We start from the raw sequence: 14,181 nt of genomic DNA on the forward strand, positions 1-14,181 counted from the left end.
TATCTGACACGGCTGTTTCTCTCTCTCTCTCTCTCTCCCTCTCTCCCTCCCTCTCGCTGTCCCCCAGCGCGGTCGAATCCTGGTGTCATTGTGCTACAACACGGAGAAGAGCTGCCTGCTGGTCGGGATCATACGCTGCGCCCATCTGGCAGCCATGGACTCCAACGGCTACTCTGACCCCTTTGTCAAAATGTGAGTCACGTCTCCGCTTCCTCCAGCGAGATGAATTAGGCGCTCGCGCACGTGACCGCAGAGAGCAAATCGACTGTTGGTTGAGCGGTTAACTCGAAATCCTGACGTCCTTGGGAAAAGTCCCGTGTTGGATCCTCCAATACCCGACCAAAGAGACGCTCTTACAAGTACAAAGGCTGCACCTAAAAGCGTTCGGACACTGGACAGCCCAGAATACTAAGGCGGGCTCAGAAGCTGCTCACAGGGCTTGGAGATACGGTTCAACCTTCAGTCTGCTCTGTTCCACACATGAAGCAGCTTGACAGGATTGAGGGGGCTGAAGACAGATGCCCTGCTCTGTCACCAGCTTCACACACCTCCCACTAGCCCAGGAAACGGCAGGGTGGAGGTGACGACGTTTTAAATCTGATTGATCTGGCATACCGAAAGTCTAAATCTCTCTTGGATGAGGTCTTAAATATTACAACCGTGACAATGAGTCCGATAAAAAGACAGAAAGTGGGTCACCTCTATTACAGAAGTCAATTGCACGCAGCTTTACAATTCAGAAGCATCATTGTGTTGTTGAAGAGATATAATGAGGATAAAAAAATGTAAAAGTCAGTTTCCATACAGCCTTTTCATGCTCATTAAGGTGAATTTGCACCAAAGGCAACACATAATTCAAACCTATTTCTCTAATTTGTTGATTTAGCAAACTCCCTTAAAGGTGGTTTTAGTCAGTTTAGAATCAGAGTAACATTTTAAGCCTCTGGCATTTTTTTATTTTCCCAATTTTGAGACAAATTTTCTCTGTTTTGTTTAAAAGTTGTTGCGTTATGTGTTTTAATGCGACATCAGATTTGTTGTAACCTTGCCTCAGGGCAGCTTCACACCTTTAATTTGATAGACTTAGTGCGCAAAGGGGATTAGGTTCATTAAGATAAGTCATTTTTCAATTAGTTTGCACCAAACACGACAATGAGACGTGACGCGGTTCACGCCGTCGCTCGTCTATCGGCCAGAATTCACTGCCACTTCCTGACTTCTCTTCCTGTCACTGACAGACTCATGGGCAGCCTCGCGTCCAATCAGAACGTTTGTTTTAGACCAACTGTTGGACGCAGAGGGAGAGTAGGGACAAAAAGAGAGCTGCCATTCTTTACTTTTCGCCACACAAGGTGCTTTAAAAGTGTGACACACAGGGCCTCCAACGGTGAACACCTGAGCCCACACCGGCCCACGCAGCTCATCACCGCCACCGCAATGCATTTAAATGCCAGCAGTGCGTTGTGCCTTCGAGCTCCCGCTTTGGGTAAACAACCCGGCAAACAGCACCGGGAGTGGGAGGCTGTGAGGAGGAGAGAGCAGCAGGTTGCTGGCAAAGAAAGTTTTTCAAAGCTTTTGGTTTCTTCACTGAGATTTTGGACGGTAGGACGATTTGGTAGGTTGAGTAGGCGCCTGCCTTCGCCCGAAGACAGCTGGGATAGGCTCCAGCAGACCCCCGTGACCCTAAATAGGAATAAGCGGGTATAGAAGATGGAGGACGATTTGAAAGCATGTCTGAGAGAAAATACAGCATAAGAAAAAAAAGGAGATGTGACAGTGTCCCTGTGTAGTGTTAAAATGAATACACACGTGTGTTTGGGTTCCAGATGCTGCACTATTAAAGATAACCCAATTATCGGCAATGTCACCTTGCCTGTAGTGGCATCAGAAAAAACACATTTTATTAGGACTATTTGGTGTTTTATATCAAAGGGGAACGTGGAGAACACTGGGACTTCACTTGTTTTTCTCTCACACACGAGGAATCGGGACAGACAGCAGCAATTACTGTAGTGACAAACCCTGTTCTTTTTTGAAAGTGTGACGGCAGAAATGTTGAAAAAAAGAAGACATTTACGTCAAGTAAAAAAAAAAAATGCTTTTGTCAAACACGCGCACACAGACACACGCGCGCACCCTCGCCTCTTCTGGCTGTCCCACTTTTGTCTGCCGGTGGCTCGTTCCTTTGTGCGACGCTAACGCTCTGTGTACATCAAAAAGAAGCCTGCTTCGCTTCGGTTCACCGGCTGGGCTGCAGATAAGACGGCTTGATGCACGCTTTTGTGATCTCCAATATAATTATTGCGGCAGAGTGGTAGCGGAGGCAGCTTTAAACAGAGGGAGAGGTGACTGCGCCGCCGCCAAAGGTAAAGTCAGTCTCCAGGGTACGGTAGGGGAATTAAATTGAGGTAAGGGGAAGGAATTAATTAGCTTAGCTGGTTATAATGTGCCTGCCGGTCTGAGTAGAGAGGGACTGTGGTGCATGAGGAATCTTCCTGTGGGATCTCGACCCGATGCCGATCTTGACGCCAATTTCTCTTCATCTGGATCCATGTGGAGGTCCAGTGAGACTTTTCAGTTGTTCTCTCCCCTCCAAGGATTCCAATCAGCAATTAAAAGTCACTCACAGGACACAGGCTCAGAATGATCCCAGAGCTACAGAGACCTTTTTTTTTTCTTTCTTTTTTTACATATCTTTATTTTTCATCCTGGACACCAATGCAGCAGCAACACTGTCCGATTACCCTAAAACTTCCACTGATCCACAAAGCAGTATATGTTGCCCTCTGTTTACAACCTACTGCAAATAATGCTATTTTTGTTTCTGCCTCCATGTGCGAACCACTGACTTACCTCGCTGCCAGTAGCAGCTGCTGGTGTCTCAAAGAGGGGAAGCTCATTTTCAGCCTGTTGACAATCTAGCCTGCAGCACGAATGAACAAACGAGCCAACACAACTATATTAAATCAGAAGTATAATAGACAAGTGTGACTGCTGAAGCGAGAGGGCGGTGATTGTGTTTTATTTACAGTGTATTCATCAAAATCGAAAAGCAAATAGGACTAAATGAGCAGCCGCTCTTCCGCGACTAAATCCGGAGCGAGACTGCACTCGAAACTGTTCCATCGTCTGTGTTTATTTCCAGCAAACTGTCAATCAAAAGGAGATTCAGACTATCCAGTCATAGCGCAGAATCCCACCGTCCATGTTCACGCCCTCCACCATTGACTCCCAGAGAAGCTGAGCGTCCAGGAGCAGGACTAAATGCAGAATTTACCCCATGATGGTCTAGTTTCACTTCAGTGAAAAAAACAATTATTCGCTGCCCCGTTGAAGTCCATTGCTTCAATGGACAGAGACGCGAGGCAAAAATGCAAAGAAAATCTTATCTGAGACAATTTCTGATTTTGAACAAACTCATCTCGCAGTTGGACACATTCTGATGCATTTTAGACAATGCAATTTAAAAACAACAGTACATATTTGACCTTTTTCATATATATTTTTTGACATTTCAGGGGAGGCTGAGCTTCTCTTGCAGTCTTAGAGAAATCCCCCCTGCTCGCTGCTTTTTAACACATCTACAGAGGACAAAACAGTTGGAGGTGTTGTCACCTAAGCAGGGAGAGATAAGCCTGCAAACCTTTCTGTGTGCTGCAGAATGTGTATCAGCACTGCACTTTCTGAAAAGTAAAGCAAGAAGATTGAGCTTCGATATCCGTATTTAAAAAAAAAAACATTGGTGAGGGGAATTTTGCAAAATATGACACATTCACACTGTGTAAGAGGAGTTTTGTTTCCATACTCGATGCCTCGTGCACTATATAGAAATTTCAAAAGAACAAGGATTATATGCTGGAAAGGAGGAAGGCAGGTGAAGGCAGAAAAGTGCAGAACACGCCAGATTCCTTCCTGCTGACCGAGCACTCTGCCATTTCCAACGGTTTCATTGTCTCTGATTTTTTTTTTCCCCTCCTTCTCTCCACCAGGTGTATATTTAGATTTGCTTTGCCGGCTGTCACTCATTGTTTCTATCTGGCCTTTTGCTGTTTGCACACCACTTTGGTTCAGCCTTTCAAGACACTTGGTCCCATCGTTCTGCACCAGTCAGGATGAGCTTTGCTCCTTTCTCTTTTGGTTATACAGATCATCCATCAAACAATCTGCCAGAGGTTACTCACTGCTCACACGATTAAGGGATCTGGGTCCAATGGTATAAAAGGCAGCTATGGATTTGAATACTGAATATTGCACTTCGTACCTCTTGAGTCATAGGAATATACATGCATTGACCCTGAAAGGAAGCCGGATTGCTGAGTTTTCAAGTCTGAAATCCCACATGATCCATTTCCATGTGGTCGGCGTATGACTTGACCGCTCAGTGAGAACAGACAATCCTCCATGGGTTGGACCCATGTAGAGGAGCTACTGCTAGCAAAGAAGTAAATGGATTATCCACCCTATCGCTGAAGACCAGACCATCGCTCTACAAATGATCCCTCACGTTAAATTTTTATTGGGATTTATGCATATTTGGCCTAATGCTATAAAGGATGTTCCTTTTTTTTTACGGTTTATGATGTCATTAAATGAATGCTCCTGTCAAACAGTATTTCTTATAGGGCTCTGGAAACTTCCAGCTGGAGCTAAACTGTATGTAATATATAAGCAGGCACGGCTGAGACTGAAATATCCTCTCGTCTTAATGTCTCCTTTCCTTTGGATGCCACGCTGGCTGCAAAACAGTCTGGTTTATACTGATCATATATTGGGAAATGTATATATATCTTTCAGAATTAATGTAAAGACATCACAGCATGTATGGTAGAAAAAAAGTTTTCTGCAGCATGTCATTGGCTGATTAACTTAAAATGGAAATTCTGATAAACAGTTGAAGAGAAGGTCACAGCTGCCAACCACAGTAATGTGACAGGTTGTCACTGCACACCTTTCACTTTGGAGATGTGACAGTTATTTAGCAGCAATTTTCTTTTTTACATTTTTAATTTTTTAATTTTTTTTCATGTGCAAATGCAAATAATTTAGAAGCACTGCGTTTACGCTTCTGCGATAAGGCTTCAAAGTCCCAGTCTCTTTTAATTTCATTTCATGCCCAAAGATGTAATGTTATTTGAAATTTTACACTCTGGACCTTTAAGACCTTTATCCTTATTAAAAAGCTGAAGTAGTAAAATTGAGTTTGGAATTAAAACGCCACATGCTTCAAGGTTTTCCGTACAAAGGGCATCGTCACTACCAAGTAGCCGGAAGGCAACCCAATACCACTCTTCTATTGACTCTGTATAATTGCAGCAGTGCCTGCATGAGGTGACATTTATTGAAAGGCCTTTTGTTCTACCCATATCCTTCCCTCTCCTTATTTGTCACGCCTGACTCCAGCAGAGCAGTTTTGCATGAAACAAATTATATACACATACACATACGGTATATACAGTAAGTATGTTAACCCCACATGTTTTGTTTATTTGAAACTTACATTCATAAAGAAGATTTGAAAAAAAATCTCCTTACTATCACTATGAAACTTTGCTACAGTAAATTACTGCATTAAAAAGGACAGCTGAAACTTGGACCACCACTGGCAGAAATTGGCAATGAATTCAACCATGTTCAGGTCCTCAAGTCAGCAAATTCAAGAAAATTGTAATACCTTGGCAACTTTGGGTTGTCTTAAAGCATTAGTTCTGCTGTTATCCTCGTTTCTCCTCCTTTAGCTCTTTCATTTCTATTATGATACAATATGCGTTGCCATATTCAAGCCACCACCTTGATCTCAGTCAATTAATTCCCCCCCTGGCTTCCTGTTCCGCCCCCACACCCGTCTCCATTCATCACTCTCTCACTTCTCTGCTCTGATTCCGGCTCGGCAGTGACACCCGCAAGCCCATCTCATGCATCAGCTGTCAGGCCCCGGATTCATCACTGGCAGGAGGAGTGCTGGAAGAGTGAGATATCTCGCTGCCTTAACATCTTGACGTGGAATTTATGCTGATGATGACTCCCATTGCCCTCTAGCGATCCTTCTGTTGCCTCTTTGCCGGAGCGTACAGTCTCCCGCAACATCGACACGATTAGGATCTCGCTGTGGTCTACCGTCTTTCTCTTTTCTCTCGCTCTATCGCACTTCCTGTCTTCAAAAGACTTTTGGGTCACATTTATCTCTCGGGGGGGACTTTGCAGACGTATTGTCTCCCCTTTTGTTCGGCAAAGTTTGCTGTCACAACAGAGCAAAAGACTGGAAGCAAAAAGTTCTAGGTTAATTACTTTGATTTTATGGTTGTCCCAGCCATTTTTGAGAGGTGCATATTAGCATGTCATAGCGACTGCTTCTATCCTGCGCAGCTCAATAACAACCTCGTCCCTCTGGGGACTGTTTTGCAAAGTTAGAGGTGAAGTGTGGGATAGTTTAAGATTTTAGGGAGGGAAAAGCACCTTGTCTCTAACTCAACTGACACAGCCAGTGTGTGGGTTGCTCTGCATAATTGCGAGTAAGAACCAATGAATCATCCAACTGCGGCATGTAAGAGGATAACAAAATAAAACATAAATGCTAAAGTTTTGTAGGCCTGTGCGTTTCCAGACTTGCTTTGCCAAATGAACTTCTTCGTTGTGGTTTCATGTAGATATAGATTCATTCAAGCACATTTTAACCCTCAACCTATGGGAGAAAAAAAACTTTGATTGACTTTTAATATCTATTTAATGTATTTGATTATTTGAAAGTCTTGAAATGTCTAAAAGTCGTTAATCCCCTTTAAATCTTCTTTTCCTTTTCTCTCTCGTAGCATTTTACAGCCAGACATGGGGAAGAAGTCCAAGTACAAGACTTCAGTGAAGAAAAAGACTCTCAACCCTGAATTCAACGAGGTAAACCCTTCTTCCGCCTCTCAGTGACTGCACACACCGAGCCGCTCCTCTTGAAGACTTTGCTTCGCTCAATGAGATGTTCAGAAGCGTATCTGGCATTTTGACGGGCGTGCCGTCGCTGCATACCTTCCACTTAAATCACCTCATCCCTGACATTTGCCTCTTCCACCACGGCAGCCAATGCAGAGACTCTGCTCAATTACTTATGCAGCTGCATTATGCTCTCCGCGCTTATGACTCACTGACATGAATATGCTTCTGTGTGCGGCACCTGCACAGGAGTTTTCGTATGACGTATCCTTGGACCATCTGGCGAAGAAAACCCTGGAGATCTCAGTGTGGGACTACGACCTGGGCATGAGCAACGACTTCATAGGTACGTTGCCTTACAGCCGTGGTCCCCGGGTTGCTGGCAAAGCAGAACAGACGACTGCACGGGGCTGTTAGAGTGGAAGGACAAATGCTGGAAACATTTAAAAAATAACAATAATAATAATCCAGGCCAAGCGTGGGTGGAGGGAGGGGTAAAAAAAAAAAAGGGAGAGAGTTCTGAGATGAGGAGGAATTATGAGGCTTTCAAGGGGAGAAGAGAGACAGAGATTGAGGAGAAAAGGAACTGCGGAGGCTTTAGGAATCAAAACGGGGAGGAGCGTTCCGCCTGAGTGGCCGTCCTTCGGGCTCCTCAGATTGCCGCTTTTTCTTTTTTTTCTGACCGTTTAACGGCTTCGGCGCAGCCTGGTGCGTACGTTACGCAGCTGGAGTGCGCGGAAGCTTAGGGGGTTGCTGAAGGAACAGCGTTGGGGAGGCACAGTCGGAATGGATTACCACCCTGAGGGCTCCAAGACCCCCAGATCAAAGCGTCCTAGGCTCTTTACTGTGTCACATGTGTGTGTTTGGCAGTGGATGGGCAGGAGACGGTGTCTCAATAAGCCCAGTGATTTAATAGGCAGTGCTGGGAAACGGAGGGCCATGGCTCTAAAAGTACAGCCCCAGATAGCAGCTACTGCTATCAACACACGTTTGGCTACACAAGCCTGCCAGTTCATGCTAATTGGGGCTGTGAGAAAAATGACACTGCGTATGCAGAGGAAGGGAGCAAAAAAAAAAAAAAAAAATGCGTTGATAAAGAGGCTGAGGCGACATTGTCAACTCTGTCTCAGCGCACAGTTGTGAGAGTCCGGGCAGTAATGGGGAGGCTAATAGGCTTAGCAGGAGACACTGAGGATGTCCCATGGTAACAGGTGAAGTTTCAGACGCTCCATTAGGGAGGAAACATGACAGCAAAGAGGAAAATGGGAGGTCAAAAGTACAGAAGAAACAGCGGCAATAAATCCCGGGGATGAATTCTGGGAGCGATCGATTGCAAAAAAAAAAGAAAGAAAGAAAAAAAGAAAGAAAGGCTCACGGGTAATTTCATCTTTCCCCGCCGAGCAAATCTGAACCTCTGTTGTCTGAGTTGTGAACGTTAATGTTGTGCTGTACATTTACAATAAGCGTATTGTCTAACTGGGGCACCGAATCTGATCCATGCTTGGATGTGGGCCAGAGCCGCCGTTCCGAGGGAGTCCAGTCTTCTCCACATTAATATCCCTCCCCCCGTTTTAATATGTTAAGCCGCAAGGCGAATAGGGCCCATCGAATCAGGTAACAAAGTGTTTCACCGGCAGTGGGAAACGTTTACCTTTTCACAAGAGCATTACCTCTTGGTCTCAGCATGTGGTCTGTGTTGTTGTTGACATTTTATTCTTGTTTGCTGGTGTGACTGTACAGAAGCGGAGTTGGAATTTATCGGGTTTGCCCAGTCACTGGTATTATTTGTTTCTTGTCAACATTTTTTCACACACAGTGTGTAAGCACAGCATGCCGATTGACGTTATTTGGAGACTGGCATTCCGTGTTTTCCCCTCCAGCATCCAATACAATCACCTGGACTCAGCCGCCAATCTGCTGCAGTTTATGGAAAGATACGCAGACACTTTCAGGGAGGCAGTGGCTGCTGTGAGACAGAGCAGAGATGTTAATGTTTGCAGTGGGAGAACAGCGGGGAGAACAGTTCCCTAACAGCTACTGACATAGGTTAAGTATCTATTGGCTATTTAACTATTTAATCTATTTAGGCCTCCAACAAAGCGACTGTATCACGGCCACTACAAGAACTTGAGTACATTTTGGTTTTGACAAGTCAAAAAATATATATATATTTGATTTAATTAAATTTTAAAAGTAACTTAAAGGTTAAGTGTGTAATTTTTGGAAATTTTGACGAAGAATCAGAAACATCAAGTGGTTACAGTTTGGACTGCATCGTCTTGCACTCTCCCTCCCCCTCCTGAGCTTGCCTGTGAGCTACGATGGCCTGCGCTCCCAAACCTGGAGACCTCGTCCACCTTCTTTTTCATCGGTTTATTCGAAGACCCGAGCGGTCACCCTAAAAATACGAAACGCGCTGTCAGGCAGCTGGATTGTCCATACCAGGCTTCCTTAGGAATATTGCGGCGCAGGATGGCAGCTAACTAGGAGCAAGACCTTTGTTTTATGTATATTCTTACACAAGAAGCATTCTAATGGTAGAAAAACCAAATAACATTTATTGTACTGTAAATATACACTTTTATTAATGTATTGATGGGCAGTATATTAAGTTGTTACCAATACAACTATTATAAATCAAGCCAAATATTATACACTGGACCTTTAAAGTGACTAGAATTTTTTTTCACCATCAGCACCTCTCTATCCACTAGGAGCCAATACTTCCACCGTGCCTGCAGCTTCAAACTTCTTCCGTCGGCGTCTCCTCCATGTGCTTTGTGTTGTCTCTGTAAAGCAAAGCCCCACCAACAAGCTGACTAATCGCAGCAGTTGCAGGCAGCGTGGCAGCCACGCATCCTTACATTACTGGTCAGGTGCACGTCGGGATAGAGCACAGGTTCCGCGTTCAGAGCGGAGAAGTGAGGAAGGCTGCAAGAGGAATCCATAATGTGTTTTTCTAAAAAGGGGTGCGGAACGTTTTCATTAACAAAAGCAAACTATATAAAGACTCTTAGCCATGTAAACCCATTTGCCAAGGATTAGCGAAGCATTCAGCAGCTGAGGTTTACCTCTGGAAGAAGGAGAAATGAGTGACTACAGGGACGAGGCGTCAGGGAGATTCGTGTACACACACGTCCTCTCGCACATCATAAGAAAGGGTTTAAGCATGAGGAGAGCAGCACACAGAGAAGGAACACCAACACTGGAGGACAAAAATCCCACAACTTAAGGCTATCAGCTAATGCACAATGCACAAATGAAACTGGGACAGCCACAGAAAAAATCGCAAATACTTTCCGAGAATGTTGCAGAGGTTTTCCACTCTGTTTAGATGGAATATAATTCTCACATAACTCACTCGGGCAAAATTAGCGGTACTATATGAATCAAGTGAACGCAAACATCTTGAAATGAACTAAATGAAAGTCATGCAGCCTCTCGCCGAACAGCAGGTCACCTTGATGGGATTTCACCGGGGGTGTCGTCCACAAATGAGAAATTCAGTGAAATTTTAAAAACAAGCCTTGTCTTGCAGACATAAACATCCACACTGGGAGGCGCGCCCGCCCACGCACACACACACACACACACACAGACAAATCAGCCAGGGCTTTTAAAATGCAGAGATGATTATGCCAGTATGCAATTTATGAGAAATCAAACTCTCTCAGGCAGCTCCAGGCGAGGCAGCAGCCTCGCTCTTGTGACAAGAGCCACAGTAGCTTTTGCAGCCCCCACCCTCACCACCCCCAACTCAACCCCCGCCCCTCCCTCCCCAGGGCTGCTGCTTAACACCAGCGCAGGCCCACGGTCGCTGTCAAAGGAAATAAAGCATTCAGTTAAATCAGGATGATGACCAGGAGAGAGGGCGCTGGCGCCACAGTGGGCACCATACTGTTCATCTGATAGAGGGGAGAGCTCCTTCTGCTGCAGCCCCAGCTCGCCCAAACATCCCTCCACCTCACCCCCAGCTCTTTTTTTTTGTGTGACAGAAGATCAGAGGGGTTGCGGGGAAGCAGCCTGCAAAGGTGGATGGACTCCTCGCAGAGGAAAGCCACCAAAGAGACGCGCGCAACAATGGAGGAAGTCAAGGGGATGTGAAAGTGGGGCATGTTTTCAGGATGAGAGAGACTACAGAGGGATGATCTGCCCTCCGAATGTGGCTGCAAATGACAACTGGCTAACAGTCGGGGCGCAATTCAAGGAGAACAAGACACTCGCTGCGCTGCCGTTTTAATGAAACCTCTTCAATGTCTTTGCATTGAATGTCGTAGCCAAGGGAGAAGCAAGCAATTTTGGGATCCTGGGATTAAATATTGGTTAAATACATAGGGTATTAATTACAGGATCCTCTCTATGGACTGTTTGGCCCATAGAATCCCCCACCCGTGCTTCTGGAAACTGATGCTTTATTTTATACATGAGCTTTTGCCCAAATCCTCTTAAAGCAACATTATGGAGTTTTTCCGCCTTAAACTGATTTTTAGGATTCATTGCATGTGAGAATGACAACCCTGACACAGCTGGCTGCAAACATAGACTCATAAATTAGCTTCTTAGAGCCAGACAAGAGGCGGTAGCACTGGTAGAGTGAAGTTGATTCTTGATAGGCTGCCGGGCAGACGCCCAGAGATTCATAGTGTCATAAAATGATCAAGTGCTGCTGTGATTTACATTGGTTATATTTAACTAGTCGCATTTCTTCAGAAAAAAAAAGTTGGGTTATTATTAGGGCTGTCAAACGATTCAGTTTTATAATTGTGATTAACCTCTGAATTTCCATAGTTAACTACAATTAAGGATAAAATTTGTATGTCCATGCTTATGTAAAGCAAACCTTACTTGAGTATCTTGTAAACCCAAATGAACACAAAGAAAGTATTTCCTTTTTGATCTTTTGATTATTAATTTTTCAGAACAGTGCATCTAGACTCACTTTCTACATATGCATTTTGTTAAATGAAGTTGAATGAAACAAAACATGACTGTTGTCATGAATCCAAAACATGTATGTCAGGAGGTTGTTGAGAACACTTCTTTTTAAATATAAACACAAAGAATCACAAAGAATGAAAACTGAGTTTCTCTCCTGAGTTGAATCAAGCATCTTCTGCACTCGGCACCAAAAACACACAGCAGCGTTCTGGACTGTGTGTGTATCTGTGTATCGTTGGCACGCACACAAGTCCCGGCCAGTATATCACTTCCTGGAGGAACGAGGTGTGAGTGAAGTCGAGTGCAGTTAATACCTGTATGTTTAATGCGATTAAAGATACACGTTATGTCTTGTATTTAATCTCATCGCAAGTAACACGTTAATGCTGACACCCCTAGTTATTATGGATGTCAAAACGTTCAATTAGTCCTAACATTTAAGTCTTTCAGGTCAGTGCTTCAAACTGGTGCGATGCTAAAAAAGAAACGGTTCCAACAAAGTGCCGTCTACAGCCGACTGATAGCAGAGATCTGCAGTTTCAGTTTCATCTTGCGTCTCTGTCGCCTTATTTTGAAGAGACAGATGTGTGGGGGAGGAAAGTTTTGTCGTGGGTCAAAGTAAAGCAGACACAAAAGAAGAGAAAAAAAACAAGCAAACCTGCGAGTTGTTTGGCGCACACCTGGCTGCCGGCCTGCGTGGACCAACCTCGCCCTTGCCTGGGTCGTCTCGCCAGGCTGGGCCTCCTCATCCTTCTTCCGCTCCCCCGCGGTGTCAGCGCGGCCGACTGTTTGTCATTAGCGACCTGCAGGCTGGGACAACACTCCATCGATCTCTGTTTGGAGGCAGTGGGAGAGTTGTAGTCGTCGTTGCTACTGCTGCTTCTGCCGCGGAGGGGGTGCTGACGAACGTGTTGGTTCTGATGATCCTATTGGGGAACTCAGTCACCAGGTTTTAACCTGTTCTGGGCTCTGAGAGTGAGCCCAGGCCGTGAAGGGAGAGTTGAAGGTCAAGTGTGTAATATTTGGAAATTTTGAAGAAGAAACAGCGACATCAAGTGGTTACATTTTAGATTGCAGCATCTTTCACTTAGTCTCCCCCTCCGAAGCGTGCCCGTGAACTACAAATCAAGTCAAATATTACACACGGGACCTTTAAAGGGGAACAGTGCACACACACCCACACCCCACCCCTCCCCCTGCTCTTCCCCGCCTCCCCGCGGCAGTCGCACCCTTGTTTATGCCCGGCTGTCAGTTTCCGCCGAGCAACGAGCTGTTTGGAGGCGTCGTGGCCGAAATGCCATGTTTAAAATTTCACACTCCATTAGCGCCACAATCGCGGCCAGGGGAATGGCTTTGTAAAATAGCCGGGTATAACCGTTGCACGCGCCTCCGCCTCGCGCCGTCTGCCTCCCTGCCAACGCCTTCCATCACTTCACCTGAGTCATTTCCTGCTTCTCTGCCTGCTCCTCCTGCAGTCTTTCAATAAACAACCCCCCTTCCTCCTCCTTTCTCTGCTGTCATCACAGCAAGGTTTTAAAAAGTACCTTTATCAGTCCTTAAAAATGTGTTTGATCAATTTTATTCCAGGTCGATTTCATATTCTTGAAAAAAACAAAAACAATTCTAATAAGAAAACAAAGTGTCCTGGATGTGTCTGGAGGGAGTTTGGGGTTTGTTTGTTTTTTTGTTTTGTTCTGTTTTGGGATTTTTTTTTGCTCCCGGTATTAGAAAGTAATATCTGTATCCAACAGCTGCAATAAGGTGCCAAGCGCATGAGAGGAATTGTTGTCAGAGTACACTGCTGCTCAAAAGTTTGGGGTCACTGACCCAGCTTCATGAAAATTTGGAATTGTGGTTCAACAGAATAATCTTTTAAAAAAATAAAAAAATAAATAAACAGGTTAGTTAGTTTGAAGACACCTGTGATGCTAATAATGATAATTAGTTTAACATGTCCCTGTGGTCAAATCAATTTCAATCTTTTCTAAAGGTACCATTGTTTTTGTCCAGGCCAGTTACATTCTATTAATGATTCTGTTGAGCCACTATTCAAAAGCAATGTCTGGTTTTCACTGGTTAATTTAAAACCATTATCAAGTTATTTCAGTGGGTTTTACTTTGTTTAAAGGAAAGGTACCAACAATTCTGTATCAGAACCCTCACATACACACATGCACACGTCCCAATGCTATTATGCTGTATATCAGCACTTATACTTCAATTCCCACTATATATTTACAAGAAACCCTCTTGTCCAATCAAAATGAACAAGTTGTGTTCCTTGTTCGGCTGAGTCATTACTGCAGACAGGCAACTTTCCATGAT

At 44.6% G+C, this 14,181-nt stretch overlaps 1 protein-coding gene across 3 annotated transcripts in view; it reads left to right on the forward strand.

Moving 5' to 3' along the window:
- doc2g (double C2-like domains, gamma) overlaps positions 1–14,181 on the forward strand; it is a 37,870-nt gene that overhangs the window by 21,509 nt on the left and 2,180 nt on the right. The window contains exons 8-11 of one of the 3 annotated variants that reach the window (XM_076045354.1): positions 68–192; positions 6,807–6,888; positions 7,168–7,264; positions 10,914–11,490. In XM_076045354.1, coding sequence (XP_075901469.1) covers positions 68–192; positions 6,807–6,888; positions 7,168–7,264; positions 10,914–11,158 — 549 coding nt within the window. In that variant the 3' untranslated portion in view covers positions 11,159–11,490. The other 2 variants (XM_076045347.1, XM_076045362.1) reach the window with 2 other exon arrangements.

This window comes from Nelusetta ayraudi, unplaced genomic scaffold (genome assembly GCF_046127955.1).
Source record: "Nelusetta ayraudi isolate G7.1 ecotype Tasmania unplaced genomic scaffold, CSIRO-AGI_Nayr_v1 ptg000004l, whole genome shotgun sequence".
NCBI lineage: Eukaryota > Metazoa > Chordata > Actinopteri > Tetraodontiformes > Monacanthidae > Nelusetta > Nelusetta ayraudi.